Source organism: Thermobia domestica, chromosome 9 (genome assembly GCF_964235325.1).
Source record: "Thermobia domestica chromosome 9, izTheDome1.hap1.1, whole genome shotgun sequence".
Lineage (NCBI taxonomy): Eukaryota > Metazoa > Arthropoda > Insecta > Zygentoma > Lepismatidae > Thermobia > Thermobia domestica.
In genome coordinates this window covers 114,087,602-114,109,314 of record NC_137462.1, presented here as the reverse complement: position 1 = coordinate 114,109,314, position 21,713 = coordinate 114,087,602, and the positions used below count along the sequence as shown (strand labels likewise).

The 21,713-nt window shown below is 33.9% G+C and overlaps 1 protein-coding gene across 1 annotated transcript in view; it reads right to left on the bottom strand.

The window, feature by feature from the left end:
- The window catches only part of Arp10 (Actin-related protein 10), a 30,768-nt gene extending 19,784 nt beyond the window's left edge, over positions 1–10,984 (bottom strand). Inside the window, exons 1-2 of the mRNA XM_081771728.1 lie at positions 10,805–10,984; positions 5,134–5,283 (exon numbers count right to left, since the gene is read on the bottom strand). Of these exons, the coding sequence (XP_081627854.1) occupies positions 5,134–5,283; positions 10,805–10,881 (227 nt within the window). The 5' untranslated portion in view covers positions 10,882–10,984. The remainder of the gene's footprint in view (positions 1–5,133; positions 5,284–10,804) is intronic.
- Between the last annotated feature and the right edge of the window lie 10,729 nt (positions 10,985–21,713).

Genomic DNA, 21,713 nt, shown 5'->3' with positions numbered 1-21,713 from the left:
TGCACATAGGTGGAATTTGAATTTTTGGATGGAGTGTACCTGACTTTCTTTACGCTGATACGGACCGCCACTGCATGGTTTCTAGTCATCGAAATAACGTGTGCTAAAATTTATCTTTTCCACGCTTTTGAATGGCCCTAACTCTGAAACTATGCACTTTTCCCCGCAGGTTAATATTGTTAGCCTGGTCTACTCTTGTACGAAATGAATGTGGGGATAGTAGCAAGAACGAGAAGACCAAACTAAACTAAGAGAAATATCTGGAATTTCTCTCTCAACATGCCCCTAAAAGTTAGGCAAATGTGTAACATGAGATTTAAGACTAATTTAGTTGTGAATAATGGAAGTGTTATTTAACTCAGAGAAAGATATATTGTTCAATTTGTAACAGTTTATTAGTCAATGAATTTAGTGTTCTGAGATTGACTTGATTAAATATCTGAAAGGTCATGAGGAAAGAAATTAGGGAAATCTGGCCTTAAGAATATCATACCTGGGTGACTACTGGTCCTATGTTGTCAGGTAATCCCATCTGCAGTTCAGCTCCAAACTTTATAAATCGTCCATGGAAAATGAGCTTATCACTCGATAGTGAACGCGAATAAAATTTATAAACAATCTTTCCGAAACTTAGATTAAAGTAACTATCTCGGCTTGTCACGAATAGATCGTTTAATAACTTCTCATTATCTGAGGTCTTATTAACTCGATTCTTGTTAACTGATTCTTATTCACTGCTTCTTATTAACTCCTTCCTTTTAACTGACTTCTCTTTCCAAGGAAACGGTTTTATATGATTAAGAAATGAGGTTGCAGACATTGAAGATATTCATGACAACAACAGGCTCCAGATAGCACGTGGAATTCTTGAGAAACCCAATTGGGACAAGACATTCTGCTGACCAGAAATCTCTAGAATCCCCAGACACAATCTCTCGGATTATTTAAATTTTGTCAATCCAAGAATTTTTAAAAACAAAAAGATACATAATTCTTACAATAACATAAACATTCTGTTCTCAATTTTGAAAATGAAAACGCTGATCCAATTGTAATTGTCTGACAAACGTAATAACTACATTGTATAAATTCTCTCGTTAACATAATGTAACTAGGTTGCTTTATTTGCTTTTTAGTAATGAAATAATAAAGCGTCAGCGAACTAAATGATTTTCATGACATAATGTTATTCTTAAAATTTGTGTGACATGATTTAATGAGTAAAATGATGATGTGAATAAACTTAAATCTAAATGACATAAAATATTGTAACTTTACTAAAATTGAAATCTAAAACCATAATATTTGATAATATTCCATAAATATCCTAAAGTATAATATGACATCTCCTTACATCCTATAACAATATATATATGTTCTCATTTAGATGTAAGGAATCACGTCTTACAGTTTGTCGGTATAGTTCATTGACAGTCTGTATATTCAAAATAAATAGCTCAAAAAGAGTTATCTATGACTGATACAATAAATTTATTGTGAAAATACTAATGTAACATCACAGGTAAAATCTCCAAAGCGCCTATTGTGGGCAGCACATGTCTAAACAATAATCAAGTTCCTGCCACACCTGTGCTTGTTTGTGTTCTTTTTCCTGAACAAGCATCTTGTCTCGTCAAAGTGTTTCACTCACCTTACGGGTAAGATGATGTGCCAGTGTGGTGCTTGTTTGATAAATTTTGTCTGGAAATGTCTCCAAAGAACAGTTTGCGATGAAGTCCTAGTGTATTCGCGCACACAGTAAAATTATTTTGCACCAGTGCCACTAGTGGACAATTTAGGAAATAAATGTCAGTGTTGCGATGAAACTTGGAGAGTTTCTTTTCATATTATATCGGTTTTTACAAAATAAATTCATTACAGCAGCCCCAACAAGTATCTTTTCTCTTTGTACCATTCATTTCGAATTGCGCTGTACTAAAGGAAAGAATCCTAGCCTATTCATATGTAAATAAAACTAACGATAAGAGACACTTACAGTACACGGTAACTAGACAAAAACATTATGAAATAACTGAATAGACATTTTTCAGTTTATGTAGAAATCCTCTCGTCGTCAGAGTATAGAAGAAAAGAACATCTAATTATAGCTAGCGGTCGATCAAGTTTTTCTATTTAATTTATCTTCTTCATGCTTTTTTTTTTTAACTACCATGTTGCCATTCGTTACCACTCCTCCATCTCAGCTCCTTCTCCATTACTTTACAGTCTTATATCCCTTAGTTTATCAATGATTTTCTGTGGGTATGCCTCTCGCTTTCTTCTCTCTAAACATGTATACAGAACCTTGCTCTTGTAACACACACTTTCGTCATACACACGAACTTCAAACACTAGCAACCGTGGCTCTTTAACGGACATCATCTTATTTTTCTCTCTCTCTTTCTCATATTCTTTCTTCTATGTTCTGAAAACGAGACGGGAACTTAGCGATGTTTCTATGTGTTACTGTCCAAGTAAAATCCTTTGATTTGAACTGATTGACTTTATATAAAATTCGAATTATGGTGGTTCACGTGCGTTTATTACAAAAATCACGAAATACTTATCCCAACCAATAGTGAAACATAGAAACTTCACTTAATCTATATCACAAATGAAAAATAAAAAACAGCTCAGCTATACCACTTTGCTTGACAGTAAAACCTATACACCATATTTTGTTTAGCAATAGAGAACCAACTACTTTTTCTTATAGCATTATCCTGGTTGGTATTCGCATAATAACTCAAGAGATTATATGCTAACTATTTTAACAGCAGAATTATACGACTATATATAGATTGATGAGGTATTCTTCAGAGAGATTAGTCATATTTAAACAACACAATAACAATAAAAAGCTTAGGTGACTATTTAATAATCTCTGTGCATATGATCCCTTTCCTTTTTCCTTAATGGTCCATAAAATTTAAATTATTAATTTTCACAAATTCAATTTTACCATAGTTATTCAAAGTTACAGTGAGAAGTTCTTGACAGACGGAGGTGAATTTTCGTGGATTAGTTATAGTGTCTTCATTGTCTTACCGTAGCTCTTAAATATAAAAATTTATTTACTAAAAATACAGCCAATTGTTTTGAGAGACCAAGTAATAGGTTTCGTAAGTTTACGTAAGAATATATACTAAGTTTAATCTAAAATTAATATCTCATGAACGTGACTGAACATTTTTGAACATGATTGTCCTGTAATTATATCACAATATATTGGTTATTAGCATGTAGGAATATATATTTTAAAATTATAAAAGAACCTACTTAATTGCATTCCTAGAAGTAGCAAAACTCGCGATTTCGGATATGTTATTGAAAATCTTCTTCACATCCTTCTACTATTAGTAGAGCCCTTTAAATTTTTAAAATATTTTTCGAAGTGACGTTGGATTTAATAAGATAAATTTTATATAAGGACAAACCACGATTATATTCTTGTCCCATTAAATCCAATTATCTGTAAGTGCACTTACGACAGAAATACCTATTCTAAATAAATTAACTTCTATTCCAGATAGATGAGCATATTCCCCCTGGCGATAATCTTGATGTATTTTCAGTTTCACACATGATAACAATATAGAGCCCTTGTATAATCATAGTCACCAAATAAAAAAAAAAAATTGTAGTAATTTTTATTCTTTAAAATGGGCGAAACTTATAAACAGAGAATATCAATATTAGACTGAAGGAACATATAAAGGAGTCACGAGATCATAAAGAAATTATTTCGGAGTTGTTCACACATTTACAGGAAAAAAAAAAAAAAAAAAAACTTATGTGCAGGATATCAAGGTTTTACAACGTATAAAATCAACAGGGTGTCTACTAAAATTTCACAATGAAATTTCGTGACTTTTTCGTGTCCTGTTCTTTACCAAATCATAAAATTTCCTAACATTTTCAAGAGCGAATTTGGGTGCGAATTAGGCCGAATTTTCATCCATACGATACAAACGTACTTCGCTTGCGATTTGGTAGCGTCTAATGCCGACCATAGACATTTTTTTAGGTGGTGAATTTTGATGTTTTATAGAACAAAATTTTCCAATCTGTACTTACATTTGCACAGTTAAAAAAAAAAAATCGTGACCCAAAAGCTAAATTTCGTGACTTTCATGACCGTTTTCTGATTTCGTGACCGATAGACACCCTGATCAACGACTGAAAGAACGTTTATGAGGCTTATTAGATTAGGATGAGAAGTCCAAAAGTAAATACTGAAAGAGGGAAATTCAGGTAGGAAGTAAGATACTAATATTGAATATGAAATGAAATCTTTCAGTTTAACGTTCCACAATTACGCGCTTTAGACTACGGGAAGATGACGATTAGGGCAAGTGAATGATGATGAAAAAACTGGTGGAATAAGAATGTGGGAAGAAAAGAGAGTATCTCAAGGAAAACCACGAAGTTATTCATCACACTTACTTGACCGGGAATGGAATCAGAGACCTCACGTGCTAGAGATAAGAGCTCTACCACTGAGCTACCGTGTTCCCTGGATACTATTATTACCAATCTCATTAACAAAAACTGAACTGCTACGGTTGTACTTTGCTGTATATACATTAATAACAATTTACCATACTAAACCGAAATTTCCGGTTATAAGTTTCACCCACTCAAAAAAAAAAAAAAACTACAAGTTTTATTTGGCTACAGTGATCATTAGCTCCATATTGGTTTTGTATTAAGGCTGTAGATCAAGATTATCGCCAGAAGAATATTCTGATATATCTGGAATAGAAATTAATTTATTTAATAAAGGTATTTCTGTTGTGAGTGCACTTATAGAATTTAATGGAGCAATAACATAATTGTATTTAAAACTTAAGTGTAGTATATTTAAACCGACGACATTCGAAGAATATGCTAAAAGAAATTTAAAGGATTGCATTCATATTGATAGTAGAAGCATGTGAAAAACATTTTAAATAATACGGTGTATATATTAAGCCTCACTGTTTCTCGTAAGTGGATACACTTGTGTGTGTGTCCGAAATATTGGAAAATTTTCGATTAGGTAACGAAAATTTTTGAACGAATACAATTAGGTAAGTTCTCTTCTAATATACCACATTTTGATTACACTTATTTACATATCATGATACTTACCTGAAGTAAAGAAAATGAACAAACTCAACAAGCATATCATATAAGTCATCCTTATTTTTGTAATTACGTAACTTCCTTATAGTTCCATCCTGAGCTTTCACAATACTTGGGACAATACATCGAGGACTAGACTCACCGGCAAATCCGCACCTATTTAAACAATAAGCTCATATTATTCGATGTACGGAAAAATCTATACGTGTTACTAACTATAAAAATTTACTTTCGTCACACAAGCACTTTCCAACACAATTACAAAACATTCTTTTCATAAATATTTTTATATATTCACATGATCTGTTGTAGTGCAGCCTGAAAAAAAAGTTATTTTTTGGGTTGGATCTACGTGAAAAAATCCACCCGGGTTTATGAGCTTTTTGTTAGTATATTATTCGTAAAACCAAGCTATAACTCATTGTACTTTTGTTAAGAAATTTCGGACTTTTATTAGACGAAACATTTCTACATACTACGTACGACATACAATACTAAATATTTTGAATATACTCAGTGAAGTTTTAAAAAACTCTTATTTTTACATAACTAAAGAACAAATTGATGTATGGAATAGCAGGGTTGGCTGGTTTAAACCAGCTGGTTTTTTCAAAAAGACCAACTGGTTTAAACCAAAAAACGAAAAATGTTCGTAAAAGTGTAAGTGTTTGTAAAATCTTGATGAACACACATTTGTGGGTTATCACGTTTCACTCCCGTATATTATTCGTATTATATTCAGACCTAAATTCCCCATTCATTACTCAAAAAGATTATACTACAAAAGCAACTTTTTTTTATATAAGTTTATAAATGTTTGTTCTGTGATTTTTTGTAGTTATTATTGTTGTGTAATTGCAATCAAAGAAAAATTCTAAATATTGTTTCGTTTCAATGTTTACTATTGATAAAATACATCGAAATGCCGTACTTTTGTGTGTGTGTGGGTGGCACGAGAGGCATTTAGTGAAATGAGAAGTATCTTTGGTATATATTTATGTATAAATGAGTCTGAGCCAAAGTGGACTCAAATAATTCGTATCTTTATACACTTTTCTTACTGATATGCAAATTAAGTCGTTGTATTTCTTTAATTTGGACCAATAAAAGTCGTTGTTAACTAACTTGAACTAAATTAGTTCTTCTGTACTCCGTAGTACTTTGAAATTGTCCATATGTAATTCTGTATAATGGTTTCACTTGTGCAACTGTGTATCTTTTTATCCTTCTGAAATGACTCTTGACAGTTATATTAAGAAGCATGTAAAGATCAGTACAACGTATTTTTATCAGGATTCCTTCGTGAGTGAGTCGGCAGACGTATCGCACTTGTAGCCAATCAGTCCTGGTTCCGAGTTCAAATGGAGGACAATTTCTCTCGGATGTAACTCGAGAAGCAGCTTTTATTCCGCTTTAAGCTTATGTGACCCCTTCCAGCATAACCCGGCTGTTGCATAACATCAAGGCGAAACAAACTTATTTCTGTCCATATAAGATTTGAATATATAGAGCAAATTATTTAAACCAAATAAACCTGGTTTAAACCAAAAAAACCGGTTTTTTTGGTTTTTTAAAATAAAAACCATGGTTTTTGCCAACCCTGTGGAATAGGATTAAATTTGAAATAAGGTACGTAATTTTACATTTTAAAAAATCGATACTGCAAAAGACAATAACGAAATTTCGAGAACAAAACAGCCTGGAATGTATGAATTATCGATTTGAACCATTGTGGCATAAGTTCAAGTCTGACAATATATCTTTATCTGTATTTATTTTGACGCAATGACCAAACAGGGATACGCGATGGAGGGGATCTAAAAATATAATCTACACTTATCATCACGCAAAAATAGCTGACCAATTTTTTAGAACATTTTTGCAACATGGTTAGTCCTTCATCCTTGAAAAATTTACGTCCATATATTTTGGCGCGGATGTCAGGCAACGGAGAGACACGGGTAACTAGGTGCCAGTGGGGGAGGAACTCAAATGATATGATATACAAGAGGGAGTCATAAATCTTGTAAAATATTTCCACAACCCAAACACCAGGCGCGCGCATGTGCTGTGATCGATTGCAAATACAAGGTCAAACTGACCTAAGAGGTTGTGGAAAACAGACTATTTAACACACAGGCCGCCACTTCATCAATATCCTCAGTCAGTTTTTAGTGTCAGTAACATTGAGTGCTCAACAATGTCTGATACATGAACTATTAATGTACGAGTTCTAACTGTGTAATACTGTGGCAGTAACTCAAAACTTTTAATAATGCGAAAGGGGTAGATGTAGTGAAACACAACACAGCAATCCGTTGGCTTAAGAAATTCCATGCAGGTCGAAGACCAAAGTCTGGTCGCCCAAGGATAATAGATTCTGAAGTCATACGACATGCTATTGAGAAGAACCCATCTACCAATGTACGACGATTGTCAAATTTATTCGGCATGTCCCAGTCCACTACTTGGCATGCCCTAATCCAAGTGCGTCACTTTCACGAACTCGGGAAAACTATCAGGAGCTGCTGCATTATGCCACAATAGTAGACCCCAGCTCAGGTCCAGATGAGAATGGATGTGTGCCGACAATTGCTGGAAATATTTATTTATTTATTCGGAAAGAACGTGCAAACAATAGTGGCCGAGCATAGGCTAACTTCCAGAAATAGCAAATCACGTATCTTAAATACCTGACGTAATATAACAACCATGGAATGCCCCTCCCCCCCTTCCCGTCCTAGAAAATTTTCTTCGGGCGGCCATGATCCTGACTGAGGACCTTTGGCTTCTCTTCACCACTATTTTGGCATCGAAAAAAATAGAGTTTCTAACTTCGTCCTGAATGTTAATATCCGTTGAATTCAATATCATCTGAAACTATCAAGGTAAGATCATTTATTTGCCTCCCTGAATTGGTCTGCACTACTACTACCTTACTCTACGATGCGTAACTACAAAGTTGTTCAAGAGGTAAAGCGTCTAGTAACATGAGTAACGACGAAACTTTTTCGTTAATGCAATATGCGAAACGTTAAGAAAGAAAAAAAAAGCGTATATGTTTCACGAAATATTAAACTTTTTTTTTTTTCAGAGCCAGAAATCACGTTTATATTATCGCAAAGTTTTGCAAAATTCGGCATTACTTGCGATAAGTGCGAATGAAAACGAAAAAATGGAATTCTTGTCAATTATTGCTAATAACTAAAAAGCACATTGCCAACTTAAAAATGTTGCATTAACGAAAAAGCTCAGCGAGTTATTTGATCCAGGAACTGTTTCATATCATAAAGATGTGACAGTGTTTTGCGGTGAAAATGTTCGTGATCTGTTCGTTGCTCACCATGAATTTAAAAGTACGGTTATTGAAGTTCTCAACAGTGAGAATAAGGAAGTTGACATTGTATCGTTGTTAAACAGTTTAAAAGTTAACGACAGGTCTTTTGCTGTCAGCTTGTTACGTTCAATATGGTTGCAAGTCTCGAGTGTTGATGCCGAGAGTTTCTTTTCCAAGTATAATATGATTGTTACTGACAGGAGAACAATTTAAAGAGAACTGCTAATATCTTGCTGCATGTCATCCTTTAAGTAAGGATAAAGTTAGAGGATGTGTTTACATTTTTGCATTAATTTCTATGTTTCAGTGAACTCATTAGTCAGAATGTGCACCTAATCAAGGCATATTCTCATTTTTGTATTAGATATACACCTTACTACCAAAAATATACTGTTTACAAGTTCCAAAATTAAAAAAGAAAAAACTTATGCTACATTTTAAAAAAATATGCGAAAATTGTGACAATGCTACAAAATATCTAAATTGTTGAAAAAAAGTTTTGTCTCTAAACATGAGAAATACATAGCCACATTCCATACCGGTATGCGGCAACGCAACACAAAATCTGAGTTTCAGTTTGCGATAATCGCCACAGAAGGGGTTGACGGTCACGAAATAAGAAAATTAACAAAATAAGACGAAATGTCAGTATGAGACTAATAGGAAAAGGTAATAAACGCTATCACTGTGGGTAACTAAGAAAAACGAAGATATGAATTCGCGTATTTGTGTGATATTAGATAACCAGGCAATACAGAGTAATGTGTCAGAGTTTCAAAGCCAGTCTTCCTAACTAGCCTAGGATGTGTATACTGCAATAATGGAGGGAAAAACAGGAATGTACAGCGGAAGGAAATGAAATCGAAGTTGCATCTTAACCAAATGTGGTTAGGTTAAGATTTACTTTGTGAATGCCTGAAGTGGGGCAATATTTTGATGTCGAGAAGCCACTCTCTGACTGCTCCTAAAGGAACGAAGAAAATTCCTTTGCACGCAAGGCATGTGCTTTTATATCGTATCAAGTCTTTTTCCAATATCCACGCTTATGTGAAATTTCCCCAATGCCCCTGACGCGCCTGCTCCTACAAACACATCCTCGCGCGAAGCCCCTGCCCTAAGTCGGTTAGATAGTATTCATACTTGGTAGTGGACACCTAGCACAAGTTGATTCGTGTTTCAGCACTTATTATTGCATGTCGACACCTGTATTTATACTCAGCCCTCCTGAAGTGAATCTGCACCTATTAATGAGACTTTTCCCTTAAGAAAGACTTTCTACGGCAGTAAGAGTGGATAGTCAGCAGTATATCTATTCAAACATGCAAAATAATAATAATAATAATAATAATAATAATAATAATAATAATAATAATAATAATAATAATAATAAATAACGAATTCTGAGTCCCCTTGTGGCTACGCGGTTATCGTACTTGCCCCTGGCGTTGGACACATGGGTTTGCCTCCCGGCATCTTATGTAGGTCGCACGTTAAACTGTGAGCTTGCCAATGAAGGAACACTAAACTCAAAATCAATCAGTTCAAGAATCCTTAGCAGCAGTTTAAAAAACTGTATCCTCTATTGATCTGCGAAAGTTGCTACGGAAAGGGGCAACGGTGTTTCCACTATCCGTACTTACGACCATAATCACTGTAGCTGATATGTCTGCTCCCTATGAAAGCAACTCCGCTAGTTTCGCCTTGCCCTGACTTTCGCGAGCATTCGCACTTGTTAGTAACCAGCTAGTATAAATTGGTTTGTACTTTTTACATTGCAATTTTTATGTCATATATCCAGATACTGCATCTATACGGAACTCGTGAAAGAATTTTAAGGTAGTTTTATTATACGGATTCACTGATTGCAAATGTACAGAAAAATTTGGGCGTCTTTAATTTCCCTATTTTATGTCGATAACAGGTTTAACCAACGGGGCTTCTAACCCGTGTTCATGCTACTACTACTACTTATACTATGGATCCGTATAGTTTAACTGCACGAATTTTTTAACAAGTATTCCTGGTGACCCCTGAAGCTAAACTGGGATATCAAATCGGAACAAAAATACCTTAAAAGACAAGAAAAAAAACGGTAAAGAATTATAATTTTTCAACAATTACTCTGAGTGATGTTAATTTTAACCTGCACGTGTTTAAATTTATATGTTATCATTGCCTTCATATATTGTTATCATTAAAAAACAAAGAAAATATAATTTTATAGGGCAATATGTAGAAAAATGGTTCGTTTTTTTTTTTTTTTTTTTTTTTATCACTGATAGAGTTCCAAATGTGTAATGTGTCAGTTCATAAGTTACTATTAAGTGATTATTTACATACTTCGTATATGCAGCTCCTATATCAACCACTACAGCATGTTTTTCACTTATAAGTCCAATTCCTTCATACAAAGGCATTTTCAAACAAGAAACAATAATATAAAATAATTCATAGAACTATTTAATATAGTAAACACACAATAACACACATACTGCCACCCTGCCACAGTGTTGCCAAAAATTTGACACAAAACGTCACTAAATGGGAGGTGAAATGACTAAATTGGGTGAAAAAAGTCGCTTATGTGAAAAATTATTTGTGACATTCCATCTCTCTATCTCTTTATATATCTATATCAATATCTATATCCATATCTATCTATCTATCTATCTATCTATCTATCTATCTATATATATATATATATATATATATATATATATATATATATATATATATATATATATATATATATATATATATATATATATGGGTAAAATTGCGTGGGAACGTGGAGGGACGCAGACCAACCCCAACCAAAAAATTTTTTCGGCGTCCCCCAGTTTCTAAAAAATTACAATGGGCAAAGATAGGTAGGCGGTGGCTTGACGTCATGCCGCTACCTACCTTTCCCCTACCTTTACAGATCCACTTTTACCAATGTGTATATATATAAAGGGAGGTTATTGTTAAAGTACTGTAATATATCCTAATCCTAACTATATATAAAACTACATGAGCTGACATAAATTATTAAGCACTTTCTGTAGGGCTACAATTATTAAATTTGGCATGATGGTAGCTTTCCGGGACTAACTGACAAAAAAATTGTCAAAAGTAAATATTTTTAATTTTTAGGGGGTCTAAAGAGAGGATGAAAAATTTCTCCATGTTATTTAAATGGGTCTTTTTTTGGACATATAATCTCATGTTTTAGGTAATTTGAATTGGAATAAAAACTTGAAATTCGGTATGCTTGTACGTTTTCTTAATAGTACCAAAGTAAATCAGTAAAGTTTTTTAAAAATCCAACTTTAGAGTGGTTTTATAGGGAACTGAAAAATCTTTCCCATGTTATTTATATGGGACACATTTTACACCCTCAAATTATTGAGCACTACAATGGTTACATTTGACATCATTGTAGCTTTTCGGGACAAATCCACAGGAAAATTGCCAAAAGTGAATATTTTTAATTTTGAGGGGTTCTAAAGATTGGATGAAGAATTTCCGCGTGTTATTTAAATGGGCCTTTTTTGGGACATATAATCTCATGTTTTAGGTACTTAGAATTGGAATAAAATCTTGAAATTCTGTATGCTTGTGCGTTTTCGATAGCGGCACCTAAATGAAACATCAGAAATAAAAATTTCCAACCGTAGAGTGGTTTTATGAAAAACTGAAAAATCTTACCCATGTTATTTACATGGGACGTCTTCTACACCCCAAAATGTTTAGGCACTTTCAGCACGATTAGAATGATGAAATTTAGCATTATTATAGCATTCCAGGGCTATCCGACAGGAAAATTGCCAAAAGTGAATATTTTAAAATTTTTAAGGGTCTAGAGGGGGATGAAGAAATTCCCATGTTATTGAAATGGGCGTTTTCTTGGGACACAAAATCTTATCTTTTAGATAGTTGAAATAGGAAAAGAAACGATAGAATTGTGGGTTCAAGAGATGAGAGGCAGTAGGCCGAGCAAAGACAGTGTGTGGGGGGATTAAGGAAATATGAAGAGCAAGTCCACGAAATTCACTGTTGATGCAAAGGCTAGTATATATATATATATATATATATATATATATATATATATATATATATATATATATATATATATATATATAATTGAAAATCACTATGTTGTGACTCTAAAATCTTCTGAACCGCCGGATCGATCTCGATCATATTTGAAACATGGATTAGGTTCAAGATTGGGCTGGTTTTAGGCTATTCATTTTGATGGTAGAAAAAAGCAAATTCATGGTTTTTAGTGGAGACATAGAGGATCAAAATATACAAGCAGGAAACATAATAACAAACAAAACTAAGAAAATAGAATATTTAGGAATTACAATTGAAGAAAGAGAACAATACTTATTTGAACACGAGAAATACAAAAATATACAGCAATTATAAAAAGTAAAGCAATGTGGTCATGCAACAGATTAGGGATGCATTCGAGTCGAGTCGAGACAGAATTTTCCTGACAAAATTCGAGTCGAGACACAGCTCTTCCAATAGAAATATATATATTTTTCGAGTCGAGACATCAATTTTACGGCACATTTTCGAGTCGAGACAGTCTCAAATCTTGTCTCGTGCGCATCCCTACAACAGATTTGAGGTGTCAAGAATACTTTGGAAACAAGTAGTAGTATCGGCGCTAACATATGCAAATGAAGTAATAACTTTAACGGATAAAACCAGGAATATTTTATAAGCACAAAATCAAATAGGAAGATTTGCCCTAGGAGCAAATAAATTAAGTGCAAATGTAACAATAACAGGAGAGATGGGATGGAGCGATTTTGAAAAAAGAAAAGTTATGAGTAAAATAAACTATCTTGGAAGAATAAAATTTATGAAAGAAACAAGATTAGTAAAAGTTGTGCATGAAACCACTAAACATATGAGAAAATAAGAGAACACAAAATGGTTTAGGAGAGCTAGGAAATTAGAAAGAAAATATGATCAAAGCACCCGCTGGCATAGAGAATAGAATTATAAAAATTGGGGAAAAATCACCGAAAAAACAATTAGAGAAAAAGCACAGAAAAAGTGGTATAAAGAAGTAGTCAAGAAGAGCATCTTGAAAGGAATACACACATATAAAAAGCGTTTTCAGAAAATAAATTATATGGACAATGATTTAAGGAGCATTTTGCTTTTCAAAGCCAGGCCAGGGAGCCTTGAAACAGGGGTAAGATTGAAAAAAAAATTAAAGGAGTGAACGAAAATGTCAACTATGTTTTAAAGAACCTGAAACACTAGAACACTTATTTTTAAAATGTGAAGAAACCGTAAAAATAAGGAAAACATGGAAATGGAATGATGATATAGAAAAGGAAGGGAATTTGATTAAATTAGCTTGGAGGCTAGGGTTTAATGTAAACGGAAGGGAACTAAGTGAGACAGAAATGTAAAAAAAAACTAAAGAAATTCTTGAATTTTGGTCGAAAAAGAAAATGGAAAATGTTAAATAAAAAAGCAGTATATGTTCATTTTTTCTCACTATTTTTTTTCAGGAAACAAAACTTCCGAAGAGAAGGAAGAAAAATACTTTGAACCTTGAAGAACTGAGGGTTGGGGAGGAGAAAGGGGTATAAAAAATAAATAAAATTTAGTAGCTCCTGAACCACTCGACCGATCTTGATCAAATTTTCAACATAGATAAGGTTCAAGTAGTTTACTACATAAACCTATCCAAATGGTAGCTTACCTACATACCTTTCCTTTGTCTAGTGATATATGATGATATGGATATAATATGAGATGAAAGAAAAAACAGGTGGAGGGGTGAGAACGTGTAGTGTTGTTTGTTGTAGAGTGGCAGACGGCCAAAGTTAGAAAAAGGTGGGGTGAAAAAAAACTTTTTTTCATTAAATGGCTACTCTCTGTGGTCTTGCTCTAAGAATGAGAATCCAATTATATCGATATTTTACGATGTTTTAGTATATATATATATATATATATATATATATATATATATATATATATATATATATATATATATATATATAGATATAGATATAGATATAGATATAGATATAGATACCTGTGTTAACAGCGTGAAAAAAACAAATATGGACAGTGGCAGACAAATTTGGAGAATGCATCTTGTTTAAGAGAGTAAAAACAGATTCAGCTGTATGAATTTACTTTTGTGATCTGCGAAAAGTGGTTAAGATTGACTGACATTTTTTCTGCCTTTTAGGAAAGAGATAATCCTTTTTTATGCTTTTAAAAGAGAAAAGACCAGGTGTTTTGCTAGCCGAAATGTATTTTAAAGAAAAAGGTTTACTCTATTGTTACTCTTCAGTGAGAAGCAAGGAAATATGTTTTTCTTTTTAGTGGTGGGAGGCCCACCCAACGTGGTTAAGTTGAAAGAGAAAGCGATGGGGGGCGTGGGAAACTACATGGTTAGTATTTGTAATAAAAATATTGCAAGTGAAAATGGTATTGTTGTAAATTGCATTGAGGAATTTAGTTAATTACTAAAGCAATCTTGAAAAAAGAATATGAATAAAGTATAATGACGCATGTTGGGATAGAACCACGGATTTGAAGGAGAGAGGTGAATGCTGTAACACTGTAAGAGTGCTGCCCCTCATGAAGGTATTTTGTTTTCTATGACTATTACTGTAAAGTGATATACTGATTAATATTGAGGCTAAATGTTGGAATACAAATCGCATGAAGTCTTTTGGCAAACGATCATGGAATCTTTACATTAGAGTTACATATATGAATGAATGAAAATGGATTCTGTCTTTTATTATGATTTGCTTTTTTCTGAAATTTTGTTTATTTACATTAATATTTGATGCTTGTACGAGTATTCTTAAGAAGGAATTTGTATAAGGTGGTTATGTGAACCGGAATTGAACCCTTATATGAAAAGGAAACATGAAGTTGTGCCGGTAGAAACTCGAATGGCTGATAATTAATCATAGAATTGTGAAACATGTGAAATGATTATTGTTTTATTGACTTAGTATTTTTGCGTAAGAATACCTTTCGTAACAGTTGTACCCATCTGATAAAAGAAATGGAATATCTCACTTTTTGTGGCATGTTTATGCAATAAGGCTAAACGAAATGAAAATCACGGAGTGAATGCTGTTCGTTATAATTTTACTTGCTCCCGGGATTGAACTATTGGTCTCATGAATCATAGCTAAATGGTGTATCATTGGTGGAAGGCATAGAAATAATTTTATAGAAGATCTAAAATGAAAAAAAGAAAAACTTACTTGAAAATCAAACTATTGCTCCACGACCATAGGCAAGTGATGTACTTTGAACGAATGTAGTTAACGAACACTACCAGATTGTGCGAAAAATACACCTGCGAACTCTTTCGCTGAAAATAATTGAGTGTGAAGGAAGATCTTTGCTTGCTCTTTTGGGGGTAGAGGAGAAAAAAGGTATTGTATTTAGAGAAAATTGTACTTCGTGCGTGGTTTCGCTGCGTTATTTATTTACAGAAAAAGGGGGACGTGATGGATATTTTTCTTTTTACTGCATACAATTGGATGGATTGACAAACACTCTCTTTTAAAAAGACGAAGTGGGGTTATTTGAAGAAGCTAAAGCCAGTATTTTTGTAAATTTCTTTTAGTTAATTTTGAGAGAATTTTTTCTATTTTAAGCAAAATTTTAAGGAAAAGAGAAGAGAGTTTCAACTCGAAGTTAGCATGGTTTGTCAACTTCCATAAATATAAAAAACAACTTCCATAGAACGGAAACTATTGAAATTTTTGCAAACGGTGTTGAGGGGGTTATAGTTGTGTGTATGTGTCTTCCTAAAAGCGTTGGTGTATATCAGATTATCTACATTACTTATTTTTTCAAAGGTAACTCATTTTCTGTTCCCAAAAATATATACATATGGAAATAAAAGTTAACTTTCATTTAAATGATTAGATGTTATTAATCATTTTAGTACCACAAGATTTAATTTATATTATTATTATTATTGGAAAATGTTAAATAAACATTTTAGTAGCACGATATTTAATTTATATTATTATTATTGGGAAATGATAACTTTAACGTCAGAGTTATTGATCTTAGTTGACTTTTTAAGACAAAAAGTAATGCAGACAAATTCTTATTAGAGTAATTCTAATATTAATTTATGCAATAAACTAGCAGCGTTCACCCCGCTTCGCTGCGGTCACCCCGGAACGCAATAAACTTTGTTACTTAGATAATTTTTACTTTTTCGCTTTCAAGTGATATGATAAAAACCATAGAAGATTGCAGTAAATCTTAACATTATATCGCCTGTCATTTATGTTAACCCGCCCCGCTTCGCTGCGGTCATCCCGGTGCTGGCATATTGTAAAAGTGTCTGTAAAAATAAGCAAATCAATTAAAAAATTTTAAACAGAAGATTCAAGCTATTTTCCGCTGTATATCGCCTGTCATTTATGTTAACCCGCCGAGTGACACGGTCATGCGGGTTGCATATAAATACGTTTATTTTTACCTATGATGAACTAATAACAAAGGATTTGTACGTTATGGACACTTGAATGGTCAATTATCTCAAGACACTGGTAATTAAAAATTAAAGTGATATGATAAAAACCATCTAGGGTCCAAATCCTAATAACCCCCCAAAAATGAAAGAAATTGGTTCAGCCGTATTAGCGTGATGAGCGGACAAAGGATTTTGTACGTTCTCTTTTATATATATAGATATGGATATATAGATATGGAGAATGGAGAATGGCGGAAGTTTCATAACGAGGAACTACATAGTTTATACGGTTTACCCAACATTGTTAGGGTCGTCAAGTCTAGGAGGCTTAGGTGGGCAGGTCATGTAGCTAGAATGGAAGAAAGTAGAAACGCTTTCAAAGTCTTGGCTGGTAGACCCATAGGCAAACGACCATTAGGAAGACCTAGGCGCAGATGGGAGGACAATATTAAGATGGATCTCGCAGAGATAGGAATACAAAGTAGAAACTGGATGCAATTGGCTAAGGATAGAAGTCAGTGGAGAGCTTTTGTGAACGCGGCACTGAACCTCCGGGTTCCATAGGCCATAGAGTTAGTTAGTTATGGATATTATTGAGATTGTAACACTTGGCAACAATTTTTTCTTTATATTATTTTTTCCATTATAACAGTTTTTTTTAAATAATCATTGTTATTTTAAAAAATTAAAAATGTACAACAATATATCTACACAATAAGATATTATAAATGTTTTTCTTACTATTCAATATTTTTGTAAAATTTGATTATTTTTTACTGTACTATATCACCATTCAAGTATAATAAAATTATTTTTCTTTTTTAGATTACTTCCTGTGGAACGTCAATTTTTTTGAGTGTGTGGACACATTGAAAATTATCAGGTAAGGAAATAAGATTTTTGTTTTCATTATTTAATATTTATTGATGGAAGACCATAGAATAAAAATAATATGTAGATAGACAAATCATTTAGTTGGAATGTTTGTTTCGTTTCCTCAATCCGTGGGACTTGAAGATAAACGCTGTATTATTATTGTATCTTTTCATATATACTAACTTTTGAAGAACCCCGCACAATCCTGGCAAAAATTGGATTTCGGTGGAACTGCTTGAAACCGTGCTATGTTGTAGATATGGTGCTCCTGAGAAGAAGTCTCAATGGGCACAACCACAAATCACTGACCGTTTGGCAACTACAGGGCCACATTTTTGCAAACAGCAGAAGGTAACGTTATTTTGGATTTCAGTGGAATTGCTTGAAACCTGATATGTTGTAGATATTGTGATCCTGAGAGAGGGACTCAATTTGCACAACCATTAATCACTGACTGTTTGGCCACTACAGGATCACTTTTTTAAAAGAGCTGAAGCTAACGGCATTCTGGATTTCGGTGAAATTGCTTGAAACCGTAATATATTGTAGATATTGTGATCGTGAGAGGGATACTCAATTTGCACAACCATTAATCACTGACCGTTTGGCCACTACAGCATCACTTTTTTTAAAAGAGCTGAAGCTAACGGTATTCTGGATTTCGGTGGAATTGCTTGAAACCGTGATATGTTCTAGATATTGTAACCCTGAAAAAACTCTTAACAGGCGCAACCGCCAATGAATGACTGTTTGGCCACTGGAGGGCCACTTGTCTTTTTATACTTTTAATTAGAACAGAAGGTAACGATACTCTGGATTTCGATGCAATTGCTTGAAACTGATATGTTGTAGATATTGTGATCCTGAGAAAAACTCTCAATGGATACAACCACCAATCATTCGGTACCTACGGGGCCACATTTTTAAAACAGCAGAAGGTAAGGACTCTGTAATTTTGGTAGAATTGTATGAAACCCTGAAAAGTAGTATCCCACAACCCGGAAAAGAGATGGGGAGAGTAGCGACCAACATCATTTAAGAATAGACAACATTCAGATATTTATCTTGCGGGACAAAGGAAAACCATGGAAAGTCCTAGACAATTTTTCTCAGGTTAACGAGATCTACAACATATCACAGTTTCATTCATTTACACCGAAATCAAAATATCGTTATACCAAGCTGTTTAAAAAACTGAATCTGTAGTGGCCAAACGCTCATAAATCGGTGATTGTGTCCATTAATTTGTTTTTCTCATGATGAAATCATCAACATATCTTAGTTTTACTCAACCTTACCAAAATTCAGAAATCGTTATACTCGGCTGTTTTCAGGAAAGTAGCACTGTAGTGACCAAATGATTAATGATTTGTGGATGTGTCCATAGGTACTTATTCTCAGGTTGACAATATCTACAACACATAACGGTTTCTGTCATTTTGACCGAAACTAGAAAATCGCTATCTTCGACTCGGCTGCTTTCAAAAATGATGTTTCGTAGTGACCAAACGGTCAGTGATTAGTGTATGTGCCAATTAAGACCTTTTCTCAGAATCACCATATCGACAACATATCACAGTTTCAGCCATTTTTACCGAAATCCAGAACATCACAATTTTCGGTTACTTTCAAAAACTGTCCTCGTAGTGGCTAAACTGTCAGTGGTTATTGATTGTGCCCATTAAGACCATTTCTCAGAATCACAATATCTACAACATATCAGTTTCCGTCATTTTTACCGAAATCCAGAACATCACCATTTTCGCTTAGTTCCAAAAAATTGGCCTCGTAGTGGCCAAACGGTAAGTGATTAGTGGTTGTGCCCATTAAGAGCTTTTCTCAGAATCACAATATCTACAACATATCACAGTTTGTTATTTTTACCGAAATCCAGAACATCACCATTTTCGCTTACTTTCAAAAAATTGGCCTAAATGTGTCCAAACTGAAAGTCATTATTGGCTGTACCCATTAAGACATTTTTTCAGAATCACAATGTCTACAACATACCACATTTTCAGTCATTTTTACCAAAATCCATGCCGTCGACATTTTCGGTTTCAAGCAAGTGGCCAGGTCGTGGCCAAACGGTCAGTGGTTAGTGATTGTGCCCATAAAATCCTTGTCTCACAATCACGATATCTACAAATATCACAGTTTCAGTCACTTTTACCGAGATGCAGGCCATTAATATTTACGGTTACTTTCAAGAAAGTGGGCTCGTAGTGGCCAAATGGACAGTGATTAGTGGTTGTGACCATTAAGACCTTTTCTCAGAATCACAATATCTACAACATATCAGAGTTTCAGTCATTTTTACCGAAATCCAGAATATTATCATCTTCGGTTACTTTCAAGAAAGTGGCCTCGTTGTGGCCAAACGGTCAGTGATTAGTGGTTGTAGCTATTAAGACCTTTTCTCAGAATCACAATATCTACAACATATCACAGTTTGTCATTATTGCTATTAGGGTGTCAACTTTCAAAATTTTGGGTTGGTCTTCTGCTCCTAAAACAGTTTTTCCGCATAATATAAAAAAAACCTTTGGAATTATTTTGTGTGTAGTATCTCCCTGCCAAATTTCATCAAAATTGGAGTGTTACACTTCGGATGTGTTACTTGTAAGTTCTTTCTCTTATGAACAACCCCAAAAAATACATCACGAAAATAAAGTTATTGCGGTAAAATGTAAGTTACAGTAAGTTACTGTACTTCAATTGGAGAATCTTTTTCGAGTCAAGTTTCAAATAAAACTTGCTCCACTTTGCATCTGCCCATCCCTAGAAAGCACGATCAGCATCGTCAGGAGCAGACACGAACTAAATGTCTTCAAAGTCTGCTATACAAGAGCAGGGGCGGAACCAGGGGGCGATCAGGACGATTGCCCCTCCAAAAGGGATATCTTTCTTATTTTCTATATAAATAAAACCCATTCCAGAGTTTGGAGCTCGTAAAAGTAGCTCTAAGTAGCAATATTACAAACCACCGAGCTCACAGAAGTCCATCGTAGATCCGCCTCTGGACAAGAGTATGGTTGAATAAACACTCATTATCACATTCAGTTTGCACATCTCAACAAATAAACAATATTTTCATTCACTTCCATCTCCTACTGCATTCTACTAAACTGTAACGACTTTTTATGTTTAAGAATAATTATTCATTTTTCAATAATTGTAAATGATTAAATTCAGTAATTCATCATGAATAGAGTCAACTAGAAGTGTTTTTGTAACGAAGAAATACCAACATGAGCTGTGATATATCTTTTTACAAACTCTCGAGGGTTGAGAGTCGACAAACTTTACCCTTTCGTTTACCGATTACCTCGAAACCGTGGTTGCTAGAATTAGCCCAGGATAGGGGACTTATATTAAGAAAATGAAAATCTCAGGAAAATGCAGAAGTCTTTTAGTCTTTGAGAAAAATGAATGAAATCTCTAATTGCTAGTTCTGTTAAACTTGTAGATATTAGTCTGTACCAAGGTACTGATAGAAATATGGCCAATGAATTATGACTATTTTGTAGAACATTCCACTTTAATATCACAGGAAATTCATCTTCCGGGTTGCTTGGTTGTGAAAAGTTATAGAGTGTATTGGTATACTATGTAAAGTATGTGTACTGTCGCTGATTTGTGATGACAATCAGAAAAAGAAGTAAAATGTAAATTGTAGTAATAGTTTTCTGTTAACCCTTTTAAAGTATGATGGCACAACACCTGTGCCATGGCGTCGACCTTCGGAATTTGCTTTATAAGACTATAGCAAAGCTTTTTAGACCGGTTTTTTGCATTCATTCAAATATGGAATTATCGTAGAATATATTTTATGGGCATTATGCAGCCTCGCGCGCTCTAGCTGGGAGCTGTGTCGTCACAAAC